Consider the following 24,525-nt stretch of genomic DNA (forward strand, 5'->3'; position numbering starts at 1 on the left):
GGTAAGGAACAGTCAACCACACACACACCACAGTGGTGGAGAAAAGGAGAGAACTCAAATAATTTTCTTCCAGGGGTGCCTGGCTGGCTGAGTAAGAGGTACATGCAAATCTTGATCTCAGGGTCATGAGTTTGAGCCCAACGTTGGGTATAGAGATTACTTAAATAAATAAAACTTAAAAAAAAAATAATTTTCTTCCAATGGTCAGTCTTGTAATTTCCTTTGTGTCTGTGTACCATTGTTACCCGTGGCTAAGTTCAGGTGCTCCAGACCCTTATGTTGATCCCCTTGAATCTTTGTATTATTTAATGGTATGTCTGGTGGTTTGATTTGTTTCTGTAATTAAAAAAAAATACTTAGCTATTCTCCTTCATAATTCTTATTTGTGAATCATGTCCTGGTTTTGTAAAAATGCACTGACATTATAGTAGTCTTACACTGCTATTGCCTGTTATTTAGGTACTTTATCTGTTGAAAGTAACACATATTATATTATTCTATATAGGTTAGATTATGCTCAATAAATATCCTGTAACTTCTGTAGCTTAATATAAAACTTTATTTATGCTCAGTAACTATCCTGTAACTTCTGTAACTTAAAAAAATTTTTTTTAAAGATTTTATTTTATTTTTCAAAAATTTTTATTTAAGTAATCTCTATACCCAATGTGGGGCTTGAACTCACAATCCAGAGATCAAGAGTCACATGCTCTACTGATTGAGCCAGCCAGGCGCCCCTTGTCTACCTTTTCTTTTTTCTTTTTGAGATTTATTTATTTATTTGAGAGAGAGAAAGAGTGCAGGGTGAAGAGAGGCGGGGGGGGGGGGGGGGGGGGGACATGGGGCTTGGTCTCACAACCCTAAGATCATGACCTAAACTGAAATCAGGGGTCGGATGCTCAACTGACTGAGCCACCCAAGCAGCTCCCTGTCTGCCTTTTTTAATACTTTCTTAGGATACAGTCCTAGAATTTCATTGATATTCTTAGAATAATATTTGTGAAGAATTTGAGCTAATTTATCCTATAAAAACATAAATCTTTTTTTTAAGATTTAAAAAATTTATTTATTTGAGAAAGAGAGAGAGAGCATGCGGGTGCACGCAGAGGGAGGGGCAGAGGGAGAGACTCTCAAGCAGACTCCCTGCTGAATGCAGAGCCCAACCTCAGGTCATGATCCTGGGGCCCTGGGATCGAGCCCTGTGTCAGTTCCCTGCTCAGTGCGGAGTCTGCTTCCCCTCTCCCTCTGCTGCTCCCCCAGGTTGTGCTCTCTCCCTCTCTCTCTCTCAAGTAAAATAAATAAAATGTTAAAAAAAAAAAAAAGAGGGGGCACTTGGGTGGCTCAGTCGTTAAGCGTCTGCCTTTGGCTCAGGTCAGGATCCTAGGATCCTGGGATCGAGCCCCGCATCGGGCTCCCTGCTCTGCGGGAATCCTGCTTCTCCCTCTCCCACTCCCCCCTGCTTGTGTTCCCTCTCTCGCTGTGTCTCTCTCTGTCAAATAAATAAATAAAATATTAAAAAAACAAAAAAGAGTTGGGTGCTTAACCAACTGAGCCACCTGGGCGCCCCCAAAAGTGTAAATCTTAAAGTCAATTATTTTCAGATTGTAATCATGTAAACTATAAATAAATATAAATTCAGATTCTAATCCTATAAAATACACATTTATATAAATATAAATGTATTCAAAATATGAACAAATTTCAGGGGCTGACCTGAAGTTATCTATGAAAAAAATTTCCTTAGCAAGTCAACTGAAAACATGAATAAGATTCCAAGAAACATTTTTCTTTTATTTTTTTAACTTTTAAAATTTTTTTTAGAGAGGGGAGGAAAGGCAGAGGGAGAGGGAGAGAGAGAATCTTAAGCAGGCTCCATGCTAAGCATGGAGCCTGACACGGGGCTAGATCTCACAATCCTGAAATTATGACCTGAGCCAAAATCAAGAGTTGGGCCACACAGGTGCCCATCATTTTTATTTTAAGTGGGCCAATATTTCATGCTCTTTTGTAGACTCATTATTAAGATTGGGACGCCTGGGTAGCTCAGTCAGTTGAGCGTCTGCCTTCGGCTCAGGTCATGATTCTGGGGTCCTGGGATCGGGCCCCGCATCAGGCTCCTTGCTCAGCAGGGAGCCTGCTTCTCCCTCTGCCTGCTGCTCCCCCTGCTTGTGCTTTCTCTCTCTCTTAATCTCTCTCTTTCTCTGAGAAATACATAAATAAAATCTTAAAAAAAAGACTCATATAAATTTAACTCATTATTACTTTGACACGCTGGTTTCTTTAAATAAAATATTTATATATCCCATGAGTCAGATCTCGATGACTCATTGATTCAGGTGCTCTTTCCCTCGACTTAATCTAAGTTAGTGAATGTTTGCCATGTCACTTCCTGCTTTCTTAAACTTAGGTCTGAAGAATTAATACTGTCTATGTAATAACATGACTTAAATAGTGATCCTAATTTGAAAAGGCCTATTTTAGTGTAGAATGAAACATGAAAGTATCCTTAAAATATATAGCCAGAGGCAAGATGATGGTGTTCATGAAGATCAGTTGTTATCCTTTTTTTTTTTAAATTTTATTTATTTGACAGAGAGAGACAGTAAGAGAGGGAACACAAGCAGGCGGAGTGGGAGAGGGAGAAGCAGGCTTCCCATTGAGCAGGGAGCCGGATGCGGGGCTCGATCCCAGGACCCTGGGATCATGACCTGAGCCAAAGGCAGCACTTAACAACTGAGCCACCCAGGCACCTGATCAGTTGTTATCCTAACTACCCTATTCCTAGGTCAAATGGAAGATTTATAGATTGCAGGAATTCCAAGATCTCAGCACCATCCCCATTCACCCTGTCATAAGGGCAGTGCAATTCCAATTCAGTTCAACAGTCTTTATTGAGGACCTGTTATACACTAGTTACCGTGCTTATTGCTGGGGATAGAGTGATAAGAGATCATCCCTCTTTTTAATCTAGAAGGGGAGAAAACAAAAGCAAGTAATCAAAATGCAGCTTGACAAGCACAATATTAGAAGCTTATAAAAGGTATAGAAGTAATGCTAAGAAGGGGCACCTGGCTGGCTCAGTCTTTAGAGCCTGTGACTCTTGATCTCCGGGGTTGTGAGTTCAAGCCCCATGTTGGGCCTAGAGCTTATTAAAAAAAAAAAAAAAAAAAGGTAATGAAAAAAGGGGATAATTAATTCTGTTTGGCTGTGGGATCAGGGGAATCTTCTTAGAGGTAGTACTATTTGAGCTGGGTGTTGTGTGGTGAACAAAAATTAAGGAGATAGTCAGAAGGGCAAAGTGCATTCTTGGCAAATAAAACAGCAAGCACAAAGGCATGTGTTTTTGAGGAAGTGTAACTTCTTTGGTATCACAGAGCTCTGCAAGAGCAGAGACTGATTGTTTTGCTTATTGTATCCACAGTAGCCTAGTAATAGAGCCTGGAGCACAATAGAAAATAATTATTTGTTGAACAGAAGAATGAATGAGAGGGAGCCTTGTGTCATTCTAAGCAGTTTTAACTTAACCTTGTACCTCCCATAGGCTGAAGCTAACTGGAAGCCAGTGGACAAGGGAGTCTTGAAAATTAAGTTTGTAGGAGTCAGTCCCTGAACAAAGAAGAAAAGGGAAGGTAATGAACTGAGAGCAAATAGGCAAATGATCCACACCCTTATTATTACCTACTAGCCTTGTATGACATGGCACATGCCTACCTTTCTAACTTCATCTCCCATGCTCCAATAAACTGGCCTCCTTTTCTTTTTTCTTTCTTTTTTTTTCTTTCTCATTTCAATTGGAAAAAAATATTTGTAAATTATTATTATTATTTTTAAAGATTTTATTTATTTATTTGACAGAGACAGACACAGCGAGAGAGGGAATACGAGCAGGAGGAGTAGGAGAGGGAGAAGCAGGCTTCCCGTGGAGCCGGGAACCCGATGTGGGGCTCAATCCCAGGACGCTGGGATCATGACCTGAGCCAAAGGCAGGCACTTAATGACTGAGCCACCCAGGCGCCCCTAAATTATTTTTTTAATCTAGATAGAGTTGACACATAATGTTACATTAGTTTCAGGTGTAAGAACTGGCCTTCTTTTTATTCCTCAAATATACCAAGATTGTTCTAACCAGTTCAAGGCCTTTGCTTGTTTCCTAAGCCAAAAAGACTCTTCTACCAGATCTCTGCCTAGCAGAGATCAAGTGATACCTCGGGGGTCAAGTGGTACCTACCCAAATAGGACTTATCTGATAAGTCCTTTTAAGGTAGAACATCTGTCCCTCTCATACTGTCTCTCTTTCTAAAAGGTAATGTGGTGATCACTTGGTGATCCCCAATCATCTATACCCTTTGAAAATCCCTTCTTGAGTGTGGGTCAAAACTGTGACTTGCTTCTAACCAACTAAATATGGAAAAGGTGACGGGATGCCACTCCTATGATTATATAAAATTCTGTCTTAACATACTGGAGTAAGAGAGACTCTCTCTGTTCTTTGACTAACTAAGCTACTAGGTTACGAGAATACCTATGGAGAGGGTCACATGGCAAGGAACTTTAGAAGCCTCTAGGAGCTGAGAACAGCCCCTGGCACTTGAATGAGCTTACAAGGAGATTCTTCCTCAGTCAGCCCTCCAGATGAGAGTGCCACCTGGCTGACACCTTGATTGCAACCTTGTGAGAACCTGAGCAGAGGACCCTGCTAAACCGTGTCTGGACTCCTGATGTATGGAAACTGTGAGATAGTAAATATGGGTGGTTTTGAGCTGCTAAGTGTTGGTAATTTGTTAAACAGCATCAAAAATGAATACAGGTAAATATTATGAGAGGATGAGAGGAAGGAACTTGGCTGTCTTGTTCCTTGCTGTATCAATATACCTAGGATAGTGACTGGCACATAGTTCAATACACATCTGTTGGTTATATAAATGAATAAAAAGATGGATGGAGGAATGGATGAATTTCAGCTGGATGGGGGGAGAGGACAGGACTGGATTCTAGGAACATGGCTAGTGGCCATAATGTAACGAATACTACTTTCAGAGTTGGGCAGGGGGCAGGGAATCTATTGAGCAGGTATATATGTGGCTCAAAGACTTCTGGGAGCAGTGATATCTGATAATCTTGCTTTAAGATTTCCTTTACTATGTTACACAGTTGGCCCTTGAACAATATGGGTTTGAACTATGTGAGTCCACTTACACACAAATTTTTTTATAACTACATATAGTACTGTAAATGTATTTTCTCTTCCTTATGATTTTCTTTTTTTAGTATTTTATTTTATTTTATTATTATTTTTAAAGATTTTATTTTTTAAATAATCTCTATACTCAACATGGGGTTTGAGATCAAGAGTCACATGCTCTACTGACTGAGCCAGCCAAGCACACCTAGTTTTTGTTTGTGTGTTTGTTTGTTTGTTTTTCTTTTTAAAGTAAGCTCTATGCCCAATGTGGGGCTCAAACTCATGATCTGGAGATCTAGAATCACAGGCTCTACCAACTGAGCAGCCAGGGACCCCATCTTCCTTGTGATTTTCTTTCCTTTTTTTTTAAGATTTTATTTATTTGACAGAGAGAGACACAGCGAGGGAACACAAGCAGGGGGAGTGGGAGAGGGAGAAGCAGGCTCCCCTCTGAGCAGAGAGCCCACCGTGGGGCTTGATCCCAGGACCCTGGGATCATGACCCAAGCCAAAGGCAGACACCCAACTGACTGAGCTACCCAGGAGCCCTCTTGTGATTTTTTTAATAACATTTTCTTTTCTCTAGCTTATTTTACTGTGAGAATAAGTATATAATACATATATCATACAAAATATGTGTTAATTGACTGTTTATGGTATCGATAAGGCTTCTAGTCAAACAGTAGGCTATTAGTGTTTAAGTTTGCAGGGGGAGTCAAAAGTTATATGCAAAAAAAAAGGTTATATGTGAATTTTCAACTGCATGGAGATTGGTGCCCCTAACTCCTGCATTGTTCAAGTGTCAACTATATTTTTCCTCCTCCTCCTGCTTCTTCCAAAGTCTAAGTCTTAGTAAAAATTTTACCATATTTTAGGGTAGCTTCGAAAATAAATAGTGTCAGAGCTCAGTGTCTGGCATCAGGAAGGAAAACTCTTACAAGATATCAGTAGAGAAGTCCAGAGCAAATCAGGTAAACTTGTGGAAAATATAGGTCTTCCTCTGGGATCTTTCGATGCCTGGGGAGAAGCTGGTTCTCTTGCTGTTATTTACTCAGGATAGGAAGCTCAGATGCTTTTATTTTGTTCTAAATGGAAGGAAAGGAAAGGGTGACTCCAGATGCTGGGCTAACTAAAATTTCAAAAGTTAGACAAAGGAGAAGGAAAGAAATGGGACAGTAGATCTAGGTTCCAAAAGCAAAGCTTTATTATTATTATTTTTAAGCTTTTATTTTTTTTTTAAAGATTTTATTTATTTATTTGACAGAGAGAGACACAGCGAGAGAGGGAACACCAGCAGGGAGAGTGAGAGAGGGAGCCCGATGTGGGGTTCCATCCCAGGGCCCTGGGATCATGACCTGAGCCGAAGGCAGATGCTTAACGACTGAGCCACCCAGGCGCCCCTGTGCTTTTCTTATTTTATTTTTTTTTTCCTTTTTTAAAGATTTATTTATTTATTTTAGGGGGCCAGGGTGCAGAGGGAGAGAGAATCCCAAGCAGACTCTGCGCTGAGCACAGAGTCCGACAGGGGGCTGGATCTCATGACCTTGAGATCATGACCTGAGCAGAACACCCAACTGACTGTGCCACAAGGTGCCCCTAAGCTTTTTTTATTTTAGAAAGAGAGAAATTTAAAGTTGATTTTAGGTCCAGAGATTATCAAGGGGGGGCAATTGTCAATCTCCAATCTCATTTTTCTTTTACTGCATAATTGGGTTTTCCCCTCTCCCCACAACTACACCTTAATCTTCCAAAAGGAGACTATGCCATGTCCCATTCCTCAGTTTAGTCCTAAAGATTAAGTCCTGAAGTTTTTAAGCAGCTTCAAGTTGCCTTTCATTATTTTGACCCTGTAGTGTGTCCCAGAGCTAACTTCTGGGCATCTGTATTATTTTTCTTCTAGAGTTAAGAGTTTTTCTTCTATTTTTCTTTGACAGCATCCCTTTATAATGATAAAGTTTGTTCTTAGAAGTATTCAGTATCTCTGAGCTTAGGTAACTCCTATTTGTCCTTATTCATATAATAGGGATTCTGCCTATGTCCTTATTCTAATGCTTGTCCTAATAATTTGCTTAGTTTCCCCAGACCCCTCCTAAAACCAGAGCTTTCCTTTTACAAGTCTTCTATCTCAGAGGAAAGCTATAATCCATGAGGAGCCATAATACAGAGTGAAGATCCATCAGTCTTGCAGACACTGTTGGTCCCCTTGGATTTCTGTGTTGCTCCCTTCATTTCTTGATTTCTTATGCCAGAGTTTTCCCCTTATGTTAGAAAACCCTCCTATCCTACTTGGGCTTTTGGTGATTAGAGTACTGATGATTATTTCCCCCTTGCACATGACGGTAGTAATAAGGCTGTTATCAAATTTTATGTTCTTCTTCTAGTAACATGGTATAGTATTACATTTCTCTTGAAGTTAGGTTTGGCCAGACGACTTTGGCCAATAAAATGTGATTGGAGGTGAGGTGTATTGCTTCTGAGTGGAAGCACTTTAATGGTTAGAGCAAAAACATTGCAGTACTAGTAAATAAATTTTATGAGCCTTACTGTAGCAATCTTCTCTCTCTCTCTCTTTCTTTTTTTTTTAAGGAGGCTCTACACCTAACATGGGGCTTGAACTCAAGACCCCAAGATCAGGAGTCACATGATCTACCGACTGAGCCAGCCAGGTGCTCCCCTAACTGTAGGAATCTTGAAAGCATGTATCTCAGTGAAGCCTCCAAAAATCTGGTTACCTCAGTGACTAAAATGAGCAGAATCCATATAATGGATATTGTCCTGAGCTCCCCAGATCCACCCTTTAGGACTAAAGCACAACCTCTCCCAACAGCTAGAAGGGCTGGTGGCTGACAGCTTTCAGCTGGGTTCCCCTCTGAGGGTTGGTCTTGGCTAAAGAGAGCCCTCTCATCCAAGGGTCACCTTCCTTCCCTGGGTGCAGTCCATATCCAATGACAGGTTGGTGGGAGGGTATAATGATCGGGCCTCCTGTCCCAATTTAGGACAATGCTGAAGGGCCATCCCAGCTCCAAGCTCCCTGCAGAACTGGCTGAAGCCTCAGCTGCAACTGTGTTGTAGTTCAAGTTCTCCTTTTCCAGTGATTTTGTGACCCTCAGTCTCCAAAGGTTGTTCTTGAGAGCACTACCTAATAACTTCCTGAATGCAAATTTCAGTTTCAGGGTCTGTTTCCCAATGAATCCTACTTGTAATAGGCTTCCTGATGACCTGTATCAAACATGTAACATGTGTGAGAAATAAACTTTTGTTGCTATAAGCTGCTGAGTTGTTTGTTACAATCTAGCCTATCCTGACTAGCGCAGATACAAACCTTGCCTGCCCTGCCAATCCTTTGTTTTCACTTGAGCTTGATTGTATTGTCTGTCTGGTCTTCGTGGACATATTGATGGCCCAGTTCTAGTTCTTCTCTGATGGTCTTTCTCATAGTGAGTGAAAAGCCATGTGCCAACTGAGATATTACAAAGAGCAACAGAAAAGGGAAAAGGGTTGCCTATCTAGTTGTCTACTAATTATTCCTACCAAGTCAGTGGCATATATTTTTTTCATGTGAATTTCCTAGGCTCCTTTCTTCTTCTTTTTTATATATATTTTACCATACATTTATAATATGTATAAGGGTACTTAATGTTTCTTAGGAAAATTTTTATGCAAATAAAAATAGAATAACCAAGTACTTAATCCCAATTTGAGAAAGAACAGTATACTGCTAATTAATAAACTTTCTGCATCTCTAACTTACTAAAATCCCATTTCTCTGAGTGCTAGATCTTATGTCTTGAAAGTCAAATGGCAAAACAATACCAGCTTCTTATTTTAGGCCTTTTGGGCAAAGAAAATATAGTAATAAAGTAATGAATCAAAGCTCCTTCTAATTTCTTTCTTTTTTTTTTTTTTTAAAGATTTTATTTATTTATTTGACAGAGACACAGTGAGAGAGGAACACAAGCAGGGGGAGTGGGAGAGGGAGAAGCAGGCTTCCCGAGGAGCAGGAGCCCGATGTGGGGCTCGGTCCCAGGACCCTGGGATCATGACCTGATCCAAAGGCAGACGCTTAATGACTGAGCCACCCAGGCGCCCCTAATTTTTTTCTTTTTAAGGGATTTTACTATATAGAAATATTTCTTTCTGCCTGAAGGGTAAACAGTACAAAAATATTTCCACTAAAAAGAGTCTGAGAATCCTGGGTTGGTATTATCAAAACCTGTAATTATACTAGATATTTAGTATGATAACAGCAGCTAGTTTAAGGAATGTGGAGGTTTATTTACATCAAGTTCAGATAAAGAGATAAAAGGGGACTTGAATACGAAAATAAAGGGTATGACTTCAGGAGTGTTTGTATGAATGTGTCTTTGGAACTGACCTTACCCACAATGAAAGACCAGCCAAACCAGCCTTCAGAATAACCGTTCTTCTTATTAGAAGGAAGGCTAGACTTCACCTCGAAGATCGCCCTCCCACGCAATTTTTCCACCTGGCAGTGAAGAATTAAACACAGACTTCCGATCATGGCGCCACGCACGTCACTTTCTCCCTTTTTCCCCAGCAAAATCCCACCCAAGTCGACCTGATCCCGCAGGAGGTGTGCAAAGCCTGCAGGGCCGGGGGTGGGGGTGGGGTGGGGTGGGGGTGGGGGAGGAATTCCTTCTCCTATCCTGGTTGCTTGGGTTTTTTGCAATTCGAAAAACCGACTAAACAGATCCTTTCCAGGAAGCTTTGGTACCAACAGGACCTTTTCATTTCCTTGGGTGCGTGTCATTCTTTGCTCTGGGGCAGCAACTCCTCACCGCAATTTTCCTTTCACATGTCCTAAAAAGCCCCTAAGGCCCACAGCCTTTGTGAATAAAGGCCCACCCTCGAAGTGGAAACCGCGCGGCAAAGACAGAGACGCATACACAGCGGGACAATGTATGGAATTTAAAAAAGAGTTTTCTTTCTGACTTCGCATCCTTTCAAATGTCCAATATTTCTGTCAGCTAAGAAGGGCTACGGTAATGGGCGCTTGAGAGGAGCAGTACACCGATAAGAGCAAAAATATCCATTTAGGCTGCTCTTTCCAATTCCGGCTTTTGTTTGAGTCAGTGAGGGGAGCCCGAGGAGGCCAAGGTCTACAGTTCTGGGAAAGGAGGGTTCTTCTGGATTCTTTGGGATACGGAGAGGTAGGCTCCGGCCCCAAGAAACAACGAGGGCAGTTCCGCCCCTCAAGGCTTTACGCCAGGAGTCCCGGAGGAGACCGCGACACCTCAGTCCGCGGCTAAATCACCCAGCTCACAGGAGTTTGCCAAGGCTGGACAAAAGATGTGGCCGCTCTCTCTTAAACACATACACAGATCCCGAGAATGCACGTATGGAAGGTTTACGTGTATGAAGGAGAAAGGCCATTGCTGCCCACTGCGGGCTGCCGGCCCCACCCTGCCCTCCGCGGCCCGGGAGACACACGCTACGCTAGGGCCGCGGAGTCCGTCTCAGCTAGCCCGGGAGCGAGGGGCGGGGCCGGGCGGGGCCGCGAGCGCGCAGGCGCAGTGCGGGCTTCCTCGCACCGCCGCCACTGCCGCCGCCGCCGCCGCCGCCGCCGCCCGCGCTGCACCACAGGCCCGAGACAGACAGGGCCGGGAAGAGCCGGAGACTGAGGAGGAGGCGGAGGCGGCGGCGGAGGCGGGGCGACTCCGGTGACCGGGAGCGCCGCAGACTGGCAGCTGCGGCGACTCCCCCCTTTGTGTCTGGTCTGCTCGGAGCCACTGGAAGTGCTTCCCGGAGGGGTGCGGGGTGTCTCGCCGCCCCGTCGCCCACCCCCCTCCTCAGCCAGCCACCTACCTCCGCCCTCCCGCCGCCCCCCGCCCTCGGCCCGCGACGCCCGAGCTCCGCCCGGAGCCCAGAGCTGCGGGAGAACGAGGCGGCGGCGGCGGCGGCGGCAGCGGCAGCGGCAGCGGCTTCCTTGGGGGGGGTTGTGATTCGCTCACAGGAGCCATTGACGGGAGAAGACGAGGCTTTTCTTCGTGGAATTTACCTCAGGCAAGATCGAGCGGCCGCAATAAAACAGAGAGAGAGAGAGGAGCGAATCCGGGAGGGCTGGAAAGGGCAGCTCCCCGCACCTCCTCTCCGCCCGCCGTCTCGGGGAGCTCGGGGCCCTGCCTGCTGACCCTTCCCCTCCCCCGCTTCCTACTGCCCCTCAGCCCTCGGGCCGGGCCCTGCCAGAACCTCGCAGGATTGTTCGGCGAAGGCTTGAAGGCTGTGTGGGTTTGTCCATGGAGGCAGGCACCTTTTTCGATTCAGTCGAGGAACGGGGTTTGTTGTTCTCGAAATCCGAGTGAAGGAAGCACCGAAGCGAAACTTAAAAAGAATCCTCTCCTCCCGGAGCCACGGGCGATGCGACTCGTGCGGCCGGGCGCCGCCGCCGCCCGCCCGGCTTCGCCCTTCGCGGCGGTCGGGAACTTGTTCTGATCCTCAGCCCCGCCATCGAATCCCCGCTCTCCACCCCCCTGCACCCTGGATATGTTTTCTCCCAGACCTGGATATTTTTTTGACATCGTGAAACTACGAGGGAAATAACTGCTGGGCTTTCTTCCTCTCTCCCTGCTTCTCCACACGGACATGCCTTCAGTTTGGGTGGCCGAGGCACCCCGTCCTAGGCGAATGAACCTCTCCAGCCGCGAGGGAGAGAAATGAAGGGAATTTCTGCAGCGGAATGAAAGCTCTGCAGCTAGGTCCTCTCATCTGCCATTTGTCCTTTCAAACTGCATTGTAATACCTACGGGCCGGACAAGTCAGACGAGAGCGAGGACCAGCCTCCCGGCCGTACCTCTCCGCCCGTGTTTACTTTCCGTATTTCTTTGCTCTGCTGCTTCTCGGCTGGCCCAGGGATGACTTCCTCGCTGCAGCGGCCCCGGTGGGTGCCGTCGCTCCTGTGGACCGTCCTGCTGGTCAGCACTGCGGCCGGTGAGTAGCCCCGGGCGGCGCGTCGGGCCACTGCCCCAGCGGGTGGCGGGCGAGGGAGCCCGCAGAGGCCGAGGCCTGCGCTCGCCCTTCGCGACGCGTCCCGCAATCAATGTGGAGGGAACCATGTCCGGTACCTGCGCGCCTTTCCCGTTCCTTCTAGGGAAATAACCCTGCCTGTTTTTGTGTAGTTTCGAATCCCTACTCCCATATCCCCCCTCCCCATCCCCCACGGGGGGGGGGAAAGACATATTGGGTGTGGTATCTTGACATTTTTAGCTGTGAGGTAATGCAGGGATTAAAAATAATATTTTAATCGCCAATGAACAGTGTCTATTATGAGATCTTTGGAAACAGAGCTGTAGATTTTTTTTTTTTTAACGTAAAGAAGCTGATTTGGCTTACAGTAAAAAGAACATCAACTATAGAACACACACTTTAACCTTATTTTTAGATTTAGATCATTCTTTGGGAATCCATGTTACTTTCATTATTCCGAAATGTTACCGAATGAATTGGATAAATGTTGAGTAAGCCAGAACTTTGAGATTCTTAATACGTTGTATAATATTGTTAATTATTGTCGTTAGTATTATTTTGTTCCAAAGTATTTTGGTAATTATATTTCCATCTTTTCAACGTAAATACACTCGTATTTTATATGCTTTTGGAATTACTATTGGGCTTGAAAGTATTGTCGATAACTTTATATTTTAGTCATCTGGTATCTGTTGGTTCCTGTCATTGAGACAACTTTGACCTCACATCAGATGTCTAGCATATTTGAGTCCTGAAGGTTCTTTGACATTTTACTAAGCTTAAAGGGAAATGGTAGTCATCCTTTCCTTAGGATATTTTCTTTTTAGTTCCCAGACACCTTAGAGAAAGCCTCATTTCTGTTTACAGTTATTTTTCAAGCAGTCTTTTGGTGATAAGCTTTTAGAAATTTTTGGGAGTGAACTGTACATATAATTCTTAAGTTTGGTGTAGGATGGCCAAATAGATTATGCATTTAAAACTGAGTAAAGGACAATATAACAGCTTTCCAATTACTTTTTAAATTTATACAAGTGTGTACTTTTCACATTCAATAAATTTCTCATTGCTATGCTAGACACAGAGTTTGCTTATTTCCTTAAAAATATGCATTGGGAAAATTCTGAGAGAAAATTTGAAGTTTCCTTTAGTGCCTTTGATATTGGTTGATTAATGTCTATTATGTTTACGATAAATCTATGTAGTATTAAAAGAATTCGAACTTTTGAACTGAATGTATTTTGAAACTGGCATTTCATTATCCTTAAACATCACAATTCCTTTTGGGATAAAAATGAACAATTTTTTCTAGGTTTCTTTATAGTGTGTTAGCTATTTAAATTCTCTAGCTGTAAGTCTTGTGATTCCTGTAAAATATGAAGAGAGTAAAAGGCTTTAGGCTTAAGCAGTCATTCTATGAGCAGAAATCTCAGAACACAGACTTTGCATTGTTCTTTGTTATTCTTAACCTTTTTAGAATGTAGATTCTCATTTATAGTTACAAGCTTATCATTTTGTGATCAGAACTGATAACAGTAAGGGAAAGAACATTGATTTAAAAATACATTTAATTTGTATTTGGTAAATAAAATAGAATAATGTTCTTTAAAACGGAGGGATTGAAAGAATCACTACTTAAAGTGGTATTAGTCTTCTTTTTTTTCTTTAGTATTACACATAGTACCAGATGCCAAAATTTGTGAAGCTGGATTTCAGAGCTATAACAATAATAATAATAGCTAGTGTTTATTGAGTGCTTGCTCTGTGCCAGCAACTATTCTACTAGCTTTACATGTATTTTCTCATTTGATCCTCATGACAATTCTGTACTCTAGGTTTAATTATGTTCCTTTTACAGAGAGGGCAAGTGAAGTACAGAGAATTTAAATCACTCACCACAGAGTAAATTGTGGAGCCAGGATTATAGCCTGTACCCTTACCTATCACATTAATGGTAACAACAGCTCACTCTAATTGGGAACATAAGATAGAGTAGTGCCTTCACTAGATTAGCTTTTGAAAATAAGTAGGGACACTTGACAGGATCATCATTCAGCACTGGTTATGCAGATGTCATGGCTCTAAATGTATAAAACTTTGCCTAATATTGGAGTGGCTAGTACAGTTTCATTAGGTGCAGGGTGACTAGAGAGAGCTTGTGTGGACTTGGGATACATAGATGTAGTGATGTAACCAGATAGGTGCAAATAGTGTTGCTGATAGGAAAAAAATACTGAAAGACTGGTTGATATCACATCCCTCTTGGGGGCCATGGATAAATCCTTTATTTCTTTTGAATCCCTCTCTCCCACTTACTCTGTCTAGTTCTTGGATTCCTTAATTCTAAGAACATTTTGTATGCAAAAAATTAGAATTTATAAAAAATATAATGTGCTTGTTTGGTTATAAATGAATTCTTAATTTTAATAAAAGGATATAATACAATGCAATACTTATTGCAGAATCAGCTTCTGTTAAAAAAATTTTTTTGGAAAAAAAGTTGTCACTCTTTATCTAGATTGTAATGGCAACAGATAACATATGTAACCCCATATCCCACCCTATTCTGTGCAGGCGCTTGAGCAGGCTCAGCTACCCTTTCCTCCAGTCTTCTTGTCCTCCTCCTTCTTGTCCTTCTTGCCATCCTTGGTGGCCTGGGAGGCCGGGGAGCCCATGACATTTCGAATGGCCCCTTTGTTGGGATTCACTCCTGGAAGGTTCTCCAGAGCATCTGAAGGACCTCGGGATTCTGCATCACATCACAGTTCTCCTCCTTGGCTGGCTCAGATGTATCTAATGGCTGGACTGACATCATTGTCAGTTGAATCTTCCTGCATTTGAAATAATTCACTTGATTAGATTTCTTTCTTTCTTCTTCTTCTTCTTTTTTTTTTTAAAGTAAACTCTGGGGCTTGAACTCACAACCTTGAGGTCAAGAGTTGCATGCTCTGCTGACTGAGCCAGCCAGGTGCACCTACCTTGATTAGATTTCAGTTTTACATCTCTTTAGGAATACAAATTTGTCTAAAGGAAAATTCATCTATTTAGTTAGGGTTCTTGAGCACTGAAGTTAATAAATATTGTTGGGGAACTGGAAATTTAGTAATCTTTATTTTTGTATTTCTTAACATGTGGGCACTGCAACAGGGTCACCTGTGGATTTTTTTTTTTTTCTTAAGATTTTTATTTATTTATTCAACAGAGAGAGGGAGAGAATGCCCGCACAAGCAGGGGGAGTGGCAGGCAGAGGGAGAGGGCGAAGCAGGCTCCCCACTGAGCAGAGAGCCAGATGCAGGGCTCCATCCCAGGACCCTGGAATCATGACCTGAGGTGAAGGCAGATGCTTAATTGACTGAGCCACCCAGGTGCCTGGGTTTTTTTTTTTTTTTTAAATTGATTTATTTATTTGAGAGAGAGAGCATGAGCAGAAGGAACAGATGGAGAAGGAGAGAGAGTCTTAAGCAGACTCCGTGCTGAGTGCAGAGCCAGATGCAGGGCTCTATCTCATGACCGTGAGATCACAGCCTGAGCCAAAGCCAGGAGTCAGACACTCAACAGACTGCGCCACCTACGCGCCCCATCACCTGTGGTTTTTGATAAAATGCGTATCTCTGTCACTATAGTCTAGATGTACTGAAAGGATCTCTCTGGGACCTATACTTTTTTTAAACTTGGAAACCTGAAAGGTTCTCCCTTAGGCAAGTTTGAGGACCACTGATTTATATAATCAGTCTTGATTGTTTGGATTTTTAAAATATTGTGATTCAGTCAGCTTTTGCTGCATAATAGCTGGTAACCACAAAATCATAGTGACATACAACAATAAGCATTTATTCTGCTCCATTTGTCTCATTCTTGGGCCCAGGCTGGAGGGAAGGGTAACATCTCTCTGGGGGAAGCTTGTTTCATGGCAATGGCAGAAGTACAAGAGGACAAGCGCAGTCCCACCAGCCATTTTCAGATTCTTGTTTCTCTGACATCCCATTTGGCCAAGACCAAAGACAAGGAGTAGTGAAGTACACTCTGGCTATAATGAGGCCATGGTAATATATGGACATGTGATACTATTGCTGGGAAATGAAGAATTGGGATCTTCAGTCTACCACATATGATCAGGAAGATGGTCCAGGAGAGGAGTTTCTCTTACCATTTGAACAGGGCCAAACTCTTAATTAGGCTTTTGCATAAAAATTATACCAACTTTGATCTCTACAAAAGCCTATCCTGGCATGTGGGGTGATGTGGTGGTAGTGATGTTGGTGTATATGAAATGTGGGGACAGAGATTAATTTCACACAAGGACAATAGCTTTCCTTCACTAAAGACCAACTTTCTTAACATAGAGAAGAAATTGAATATTGATTTTTGATGGGTAAATTCTAACTATAAAAGGTACAGGATGAAGTCAGTGTAAATTAGTTAATTTTATAAATGGCCATACCATTTATTTTGGCACTTACTCATATATTGCCTTGCTTTTGAATATCAGTTTTATGTATTTTCTTTGTCCTCCTAACTGATAATTGCTTCTTGAGGACCGACTTCATATCTTAAACTGTTTTGTAATCTATCATACTGCATGCAGATAGAAGATGTTTAAGAAATACTAAATTAATGAATAATCAAAAGGAATTGGAGCCAGGAAGTATTCTAAGATTGCTTACTTAAATGATCTATTAGTAATTTATTCTTTATTCCCATTCCTTCAACTATAAAGTAGTTTAAGTGGTATAGTAAGGAGACTCCTGTCATGAATTAATGAAACCTAAACTCTCTGTGATTCTGGGTAAACAGATTACTCAACATAGTTTTCTCAGTTATAATATTGTGGGATTGGACTAGATTATGTTTGAAATGCAGATTCATGGGAACCACCCTAGGCCTACTTAATCTGAGTATCTGGACAGTGAGTTTGGGAATTTGCATTTTATTTTATTTTATTTTAAGATTTATTTTTATTTATTTTAGAGAGAGAACATGTGCATGAGTGGGGGGGGCGCAGAGGGAGAGGGAGAGAATCTTAAGCAGACTCCCGCTGGGATCATGCCCTGAGCTGGAGGCAGATGCTTAACTGACTGAGCCACCCAGGCGTCCTGAGAATTGTTGATGAAATATTTGTAAAAGAAATAGTGCTAAACTAAATTAGATTAGGTAACATTGATTTGGTTTTAGTTACAAATTAATATGCCATGGAACATTCCAGGTGGATAAATTGCATATATTAAATTTCTATCTACCAAAGAAGCATTATATTCTGATTTGATTGATATCTGCTAGAAAAAAATTAAATATGAATTCATGAATTTTGGCTGTCTTGCATAGTACTTACACATGTGGAAGAGACTCCCATATTACCAAATTATTTCCCTCTTGTGTTTAAATGATCTAGTCTTTGAATCATTTTTAGAAGCAATGAAGATGACTCTAGTAGAATTTTGGGTACAATAGACTCGATTTTGTTTTTGTTTTTTTTTAAACTTTTTTTAATCTGTGAGATGGGTATGACAACTAAGACTGCTGGATTACAAGAATATATATATAATTTATGTATCATCTGTGTGAGGTTAGAAATAAGCCTGTGGGTAAATGACATGAACATTTTTTTATTTAAAAAAATTTTTTTTAAAGATTTTATTTTTAAGTAATCTCTGCACCCAGTGTGGAGCTCACACTCACAACCTGGAGATCAAGAGTCACATGCTCTATCAACTGAGCCAGCCAGGTGCCCCTGACGTGAACATTTTAAAATGCATTGCTTTATCAGAACTGTTAGAACACAACGTTTATTTCTTATTGTTAATTGCACATAATATGGTGTTTGACCAGACCCAGTTTCTATTACAATATGCATTCATGGGAGCTGCGACAAGGGGTAGGGGGCATTAATAGGATAGATAACATATGGAAGGAGAACTAAAATGTCCAGTCAACAAATATTTATTAGTGCTTCCTTTGCGCAAGGTTCTTTTTAAAACGTTGGTGAATACAAAGAAAAACAAGGGCCACCTCTCCTTCCTCAAACATCTCATGCCATAGCCTATATTACTTTCTGAAAGGGAATTAGATTTCATGCTATTTGAAGCAAGGGTAGGTATTTTGCAAGTCTTATTAGCATTGTATTATTTCTTTTCTGCCTGTTCGTCAGGACGAGAAATTCCTGAAGGTATTCTGCAACACAGGAAAAGAGACTTTGTTCCTGTGTGTCTTCTAGCTGATCTCCACCCTCCTTTTATTTCTGTCTTCCTGCCAGCTTTTTTGAAAGAGCAGTGAACGTTTCTGGACTTCTATATCCTCAACTTACTTGTCTCATGATGTATATTAGATCATCAGTGACTTCCTAATTGCCTTATCCAGTGACTTTTTTTTTTTTTTTTAATTTTTTTTTTTTAAAGATTTTTATTTATTTATTTGACAGAGAGAGACACAGCGAGAGAGGGAACACAAGCAGGGGGAGTGGGAGAGAGAGAAGCAGGCTTCCTGCGGAGCAGGGAGCCTGATGCGGGGCTCGATCCCAGGACGCTGGGATCATGATTTGAGCCGAAGGCAGACGCTTAACGACTGAGCCACCCAGGTGCCCCATCCAGTGACTTAAAAAAAAAAAAAGTATTTATTTGAGAGAGAGAATGAGCAGGAGCTGACGGGAGGGGCAGAGAGAGAGGGAGAAGCAGACTCCCTGCTGGACGGGGCCTGATGCGGGGCTCGATTCCAGGACCCCGAGATCACGACCTGAGCCGAAGGCAGACGCTAAGCCGACTGAGCCACCCAGGCACCTCTCCGGTGATTTTTCAATCTCGTTCTCTTTGACTTTTCTACTTAATTTGAGAATTTTGGTCACCCCTTCCTTGAAACTCTCCCTGTCTGACTTTAATGACTTTGCATTTCTCTGGTTATATATCTTCTCCATCCTCTCTTCTCCATAAATTGTTTTCTTCTTTTTTAAAAATCTCCCTTAGATTTTCTCTTTTTAAATATTTTATTTATTTATTTGACAGAGAGGGACACAGTGAAAGAGAGAACACAAGCAGGGGAGTGGGAGAGGGAGAAGCAGGCTTCCCGCAGAGCAGGGAGCCTGATGTGGGGCTTGATCCCAGGACCCTGAGATCATGACCTGAGCCGAAGGCAGACGCTTAAGGACTGAGCCACTCAGGCTCCCCTCCCTTAGATTTTCTTGAGTGTACTTTTCTTTTCTTTTTTTTTTTTTAGATTTTTTATTTATTTATTTGAGAGAGAGAGAATGATAGAGAGCAAGCACATGAGAGGGGGGAGGGTCAGAGGGAGAAGCAGGCTCCCTGCCGAGCAGGGAGCCCGATGCGGGACTCGATCCAGGGACTCCAGGATCATGACCTGAGCCGAAGGCAGTCGCTTAACCAACTGAGCCACCCAGGCGCCCCGAGTGTACTTTTCTTTTATTGCTACTCCTCTCCCTTGTTGATTTTGTTTTATTGTTACTCCTCTCCTAGGCTTCAATTATTCTGGAAAGTAGATGATTTCTAACTCAAACAGGTGAAGCTAGAAAGATTTGAGTTCTTCCTAGTGGTACCATCAGATGTTCACTTTGGGAATATCACTTCTTTTGGTTTCAGTATCCTCATTATAAAGTGAGAGGGTTGGCCTGCATGATACAGCATTTCTAGCACTTTTGCTTATGGTATGAGAAAAGCCAGTGATATTCTTAGTTACTAGTAAGTGTGTAACATTTTGAATGATACATTTGGTTATTATTGAGTATATATATAGTACTTTGAATTTAGTTTAGATTGGGGAAAACTGTGGGGCATTCTGAAATGGTAAAAGCACTACTTTGAAAGAAATGTAATTTAATTTTTTGCAGATACATTATATATGTTGATTATGTTGAGTTAGGACCACAAAAGTGTTCTAAAGAAAGGTACTATGTGGATATTCTGTAATGAAAATATAAAAATAATCTATAACTAAATACAAAGGGTGCTTTTAAAATAGTTGGAATCCTAGAATTTTAGAGTTGGAAAGGACCTTAGAGTAGACTTTAAATAGTTTTTGGTTAAGACGAAAGACAATCTTGTCTTTTGTTTTAACTTTTTATTTTAATTCTAGTATGTTAATACACTGTGTTATGTTAGTTTCAGGTGTGCAATAGAGTGATTTGACAATTCTATACATTACTCAGTGCTCATCAAGATAAGTGTACTCTTTTTTTTTTCTTTTTATTAACATACAAGATAAGTGTACTCTTAATCCCCTTCACCTATTTCACCCAGCCCCCTCCCGTGTCCCCTCTGGTAATCATCTGTTCTTTATAGTTGAGTCTGTTTTTTGGTTTATCTCTTTCTTTTTTTTTTTTTTTCTTAAATTCCACATATGAGTGAAATCATATGGTATTTGTGTTTCTCTGACTTACTTCATTTAGTATTATACTCTCTAAATCCATCTCTGTTGTTGCAAATGGCAAGATTTCATTCATACACACACACACACACATATACACATACATATACATTTTTTAGCCATTCATCTGTGTATGGACACTTGGGCTGTGTCCATCTCTTGGCTATTGTAAATAATGCTGCAATAAACATAGGGGTGCATATATCTTTTTTAACTAGGGGTTTTTGTATTCTTTGGGTAAATACCCAGTAGTGGGATTACTAGGTCATATGGTAATTCCATTTTTAATTTTTTTTAAGATTTATTTATTTATTTATTTTAGAGAGAGGGCGCATGCATGAGCAAGTGCATGGGGGGAGGGGCAGAGGAAAAGGGAGAGAGAAACTTTAGCAGACTCTGCACAGTGCGGAGCCCAGTGTGGGGCTCCATCATATGATCTTGAGATCACAACCTGAGCCGAAACCAAGAGTCCGGGGCTCAACCGACTGTGCCACCTAAGCGTCCTTATTTTTAATTTTGTTTTAAAAAGATTTTATTTATTTATTTGACAGAGAGAGACACAGCGAGAGAGGGAACACAAGCCGGGGAGTGGGAGAGGGAGAAGCAGGCTTCCCGCTGAGCAGGGAACCTGATGCGGGGCTCGATCCCAGGACCCTGGGATCATGACCTGAGCCGAAGGCAGACGCTTAGCCTCTGAGCCACCCAGGTGCCCCCTATTTTAAATTTTTTGAGGAACCTCCATACTGTTTTCCATAGTGGCTGCACCAGTTTGCATTCCCACCAGCAGTCGCAAGAGGGTTCCTTTTTCTCCACATCCTTGCCAGCACTGGTTCTTGTGTTTTTGATTTTAGCCATTCTGATAGCTGTGAGTTGATATCTCATTGTGTTTTTAATTTGCATTTTCCTGATGATGAGTGATGTCGAGCATCTTTTCATGTGTCTGTTGGTCATCTGTATGTCTTCTTTGAAGAATGTTAATGTCTTCTGCCCATTTTTAGTTGAATTATTTGGTTTTTTTTGGTGTTGAGTTGTATAAGCTTTTTTTTTTTTTTAAGATTTTATTTTATTTATTTGAGAGAGAGAGAGAGCAAGGTCAGGGGGGAGGAGCAGAGGGAGAGGGAGAAGCAGACTCCTCACTGAGCAGGGAGCCTGATGCGGGACCCGATCCCAGGACCCTGGGATCATGACCTGAGCTGAAGGCAGACACTTAACCGACTGAGCCGCCCAGGTGCCCCTGTATAAGCTCTTCATATATTTTGGATACTAACCCTGTATTGGGTATGTCGTTTGTAAATATCTCCTCCCATTCAGTAGGCTGTCTTTTAGTTTTGTTGTTTCCTTGTTGTTCAGAAGCTTTGTATTTTGTTGGAGTCCTAGTAGTTTATTTTTGCTTTTGTTTTCTTTGCCTCAGGAGACATATCTAGGAAAATGTTTCTATGGCTGATGTCAGCAAATTTATTGCCTATGTTCTCTTCAAGGATTTTTATGGTTTCAGGCCTCACATTTATGTCTTTAATCCATTTGGAGTTTATTTTTGTGAATGGTGTCAGAAATTGTTTTAATTTTAAGGTAAACAATGCCAACGTCAGTTTCAGCATAGCCTTTGACTCAGTTATCATACATTCTAAATCAGATCTAATTAATGCCATTTTAACTTCTGGTTAGTAAATTTTGTAAAACAGCTTTACTGAGATATAATTCCCATATCATACAATTTACCCATTTAAAATGTACAATTCATTATTTTGGTATATTATTAACTTCAAAAAAATTATGGTAAAACATGTATAGCATATATTTGCCATTTTCGCCATTTTCAAGTATACGATTCAGTGGCATTAATAGCATTCTCAGTGTGGTGCAACACACATTGATGTGTGTCACCAAAATGTTTTTATCACTCCAAACAGAAACTTTAACCATTAAGCAGTAACACCCATTTTCCCCCTTCTCCCAGCCCCTGGTAACCTCTAAACTATTTTCTGTCTCTATGAATTTGCCTACTCTAGATATTTCATGTAAGTGGAATCATATAATATTTGTCCTTTTGTTATTGGCTCATTTTGCTTAGCATAATGTTTTAGAGTTTATCCATGTTGTGGCATGTGTCAGAATTTCATTGCTTTTTAGGGCTGAATAATATTCCATTGTATATATATGCCACATTTTGTTTATCCATTCACCTGTTGATGGACACTTGAGTTTTCACCTTTTGGCTGCAGTGAACGTTGGTGTACAATATCTGTTCCAGTCCCTGCTTTAAATTCCTATGGGTGTATACCCAGGAGTGCAATTGCTGAATCATATGGTAATGATTCTGTGTTTAGTTTTTTTGAGGAACCACTAAACTATTTTCCACAGTGGCTGAATTTACTTTTATAGAGATATAATTGATATGTAACATTGTATAAGACTCCCCACTGAGCAGGAAGCCCGATGTAGGGCTTGATCCCCGGATTCTGGAATCATGACCTGAGTCGAAGGCAGACACTTAACCAACTGAGCCACCCAGGCGCCCCGGTCATTGATCCATTTTGAGTTAATTTTTATTATGGTGTGAGATAGAGATCCAACTTCATTCTTTTGCATGTGGAAATCCAGTTGTGCCAGTACTATTTGTTGAAGAGACTATTCTTTCCTCCTTGAATGGAATTGCCCTCTTAAAAAAAAAATCAGTTGGCCACAGATGTATAGATTTATTTCTGGATTTCCAATTCAGTTCTATTGGTCAGTCCTTGGACCTTTCCTTTTCTCTGTATACACCTTCTCCTTTGGTGATCTCATCCATTGTCATGGCTTTAAAAGTAACACATAGAGGTTAACAAGTTTCAAATTTATTTCCATCCCAAACCTCTTCTTGAAATCCTGTTGCAGGTAGCCAACTGTGTATTCAGCATCTCCACTTAAGTGTTTGATAGTTATCTCACACTTAATGTGTCCCTGAGCTGCTTCTATAGGCCTTTTCCTCCCATAGTCTTTCCCAACTCAGCAAATGTCTGTCATTCAAGTTGTTCAGGCCAAAAATTGAAGATATTCTTATTTCTTCTCTTTCTTTTTTAACACTCACATCCACTCTGGTAGTAAAAACTGTTGGCCCTACCTTCAAAATATATCTAGAGTCTGACTACTTCTTAGCACCTCTGTGGGTACCATGTTAATTTAAAAGCCACGATTTTTCTTGCTTGTGATTTTTCAGTAGCCTCTCTTTTCTCTAACATGGTCACTTTTACTATAGTTGCTTTTCAATATAGTATCCAGCACCATCTTTTTAAGCATAAGTCAGATTATAACATTTCTCTGCTTAAAACTCTCCAAAGCCTTTGCATATCATTTAGAATAAAAGTCACAATCATTTGAAATATCCTATATAATCTGGTCCCTACTTCTTATGACTGCATCTGCTGATCTTGCTCAACTTTTGTGCTTTTAACTTTACACAGAAGTAAACATTTAGAAATCAAATGATTTAGAAGAGGTTAGATTTGAGATACTTCATTCTGTATAGTTTGACAGTGGCTACGTATAGTGAGTAAATATATATATTGGAGGAATAAAAGAGGAGACAAATGAGTATTTCTTGAGCCTCTAACATATCTACTAAGTGCCTTACATATTTACTATATGGTCTCATTATCCTTTAAACAGACTACTCAGTACTATTATTTTTCATTATTTTATAGATGAGTAAAGTAAGTAGGAGACTGGAATTCAAGCCCAGGCCTCTATAACTCCAAAGCAGAGCATTCATGTAATATATACAGTGTTAGTCTGAAGGTATAAAATACTTGGAATAGTATTTTAGGCATCTGAAAAAATTATTGGCATTTTAATCATTCAGGAATAATTTTCTAGACTGAACTATGTCTTGGTTATGGTCTCTTATTTTGCGGTAAATGACAACAGGTTTTGGTTTTGTGTGTAGCATTCAAATGTTGGTGGATAATAAAGATTTTTTTTTTTTTAATTTATTTGACAGAGGGAGAGAGAACAAGCAGG

At 41.1% G+C, this 24,525-nt stretch overlaps 1 protein-coding gene across 3 annotated transcripts in view; it reads left to right on the forward strand.

Annotated features, from left to right (window-relative positions):
* The first annotated feature begins 10,763 nt into the window (after positions 1-10,763).
* The window catches only part of BMPR2 (bone morphogenetic protein receptor type 2), a 193,379-nt gene continuing 179,617 nt past the window's right edge, over positions 10,764-24,525 (forward strand). For all 3 annotated transcript variants that reach the window (XM_036070719.2, XM_078071204.1, XM_078071205.1), the window contains exon 1: positions 10,764-12,129. In XM_036070719.2, coding sequence (XP_035926612.1) covers positions 12,054-12,129 — 76 coding nt within the window. In that variant the 5' untranslated portion in view covers positions 10,764-12,053. The remainder of the gene's footprint in view (positions 12,130-24,525) is intronic.

This window comes from Halichoerus grypus, chromosome 4, assembly GCF_964656455.1.
Source record: "Halichoerus grypus chromosome 4, mHalGry1.hap1.1, whole genome shotgun sequence".
Classification (NCBI taxonomy): Eukaryota; Metazoa; Chordata; class Mammalia; order Carnivora; family Phocidae; genus Halichoerus; species Halichoerus grypus.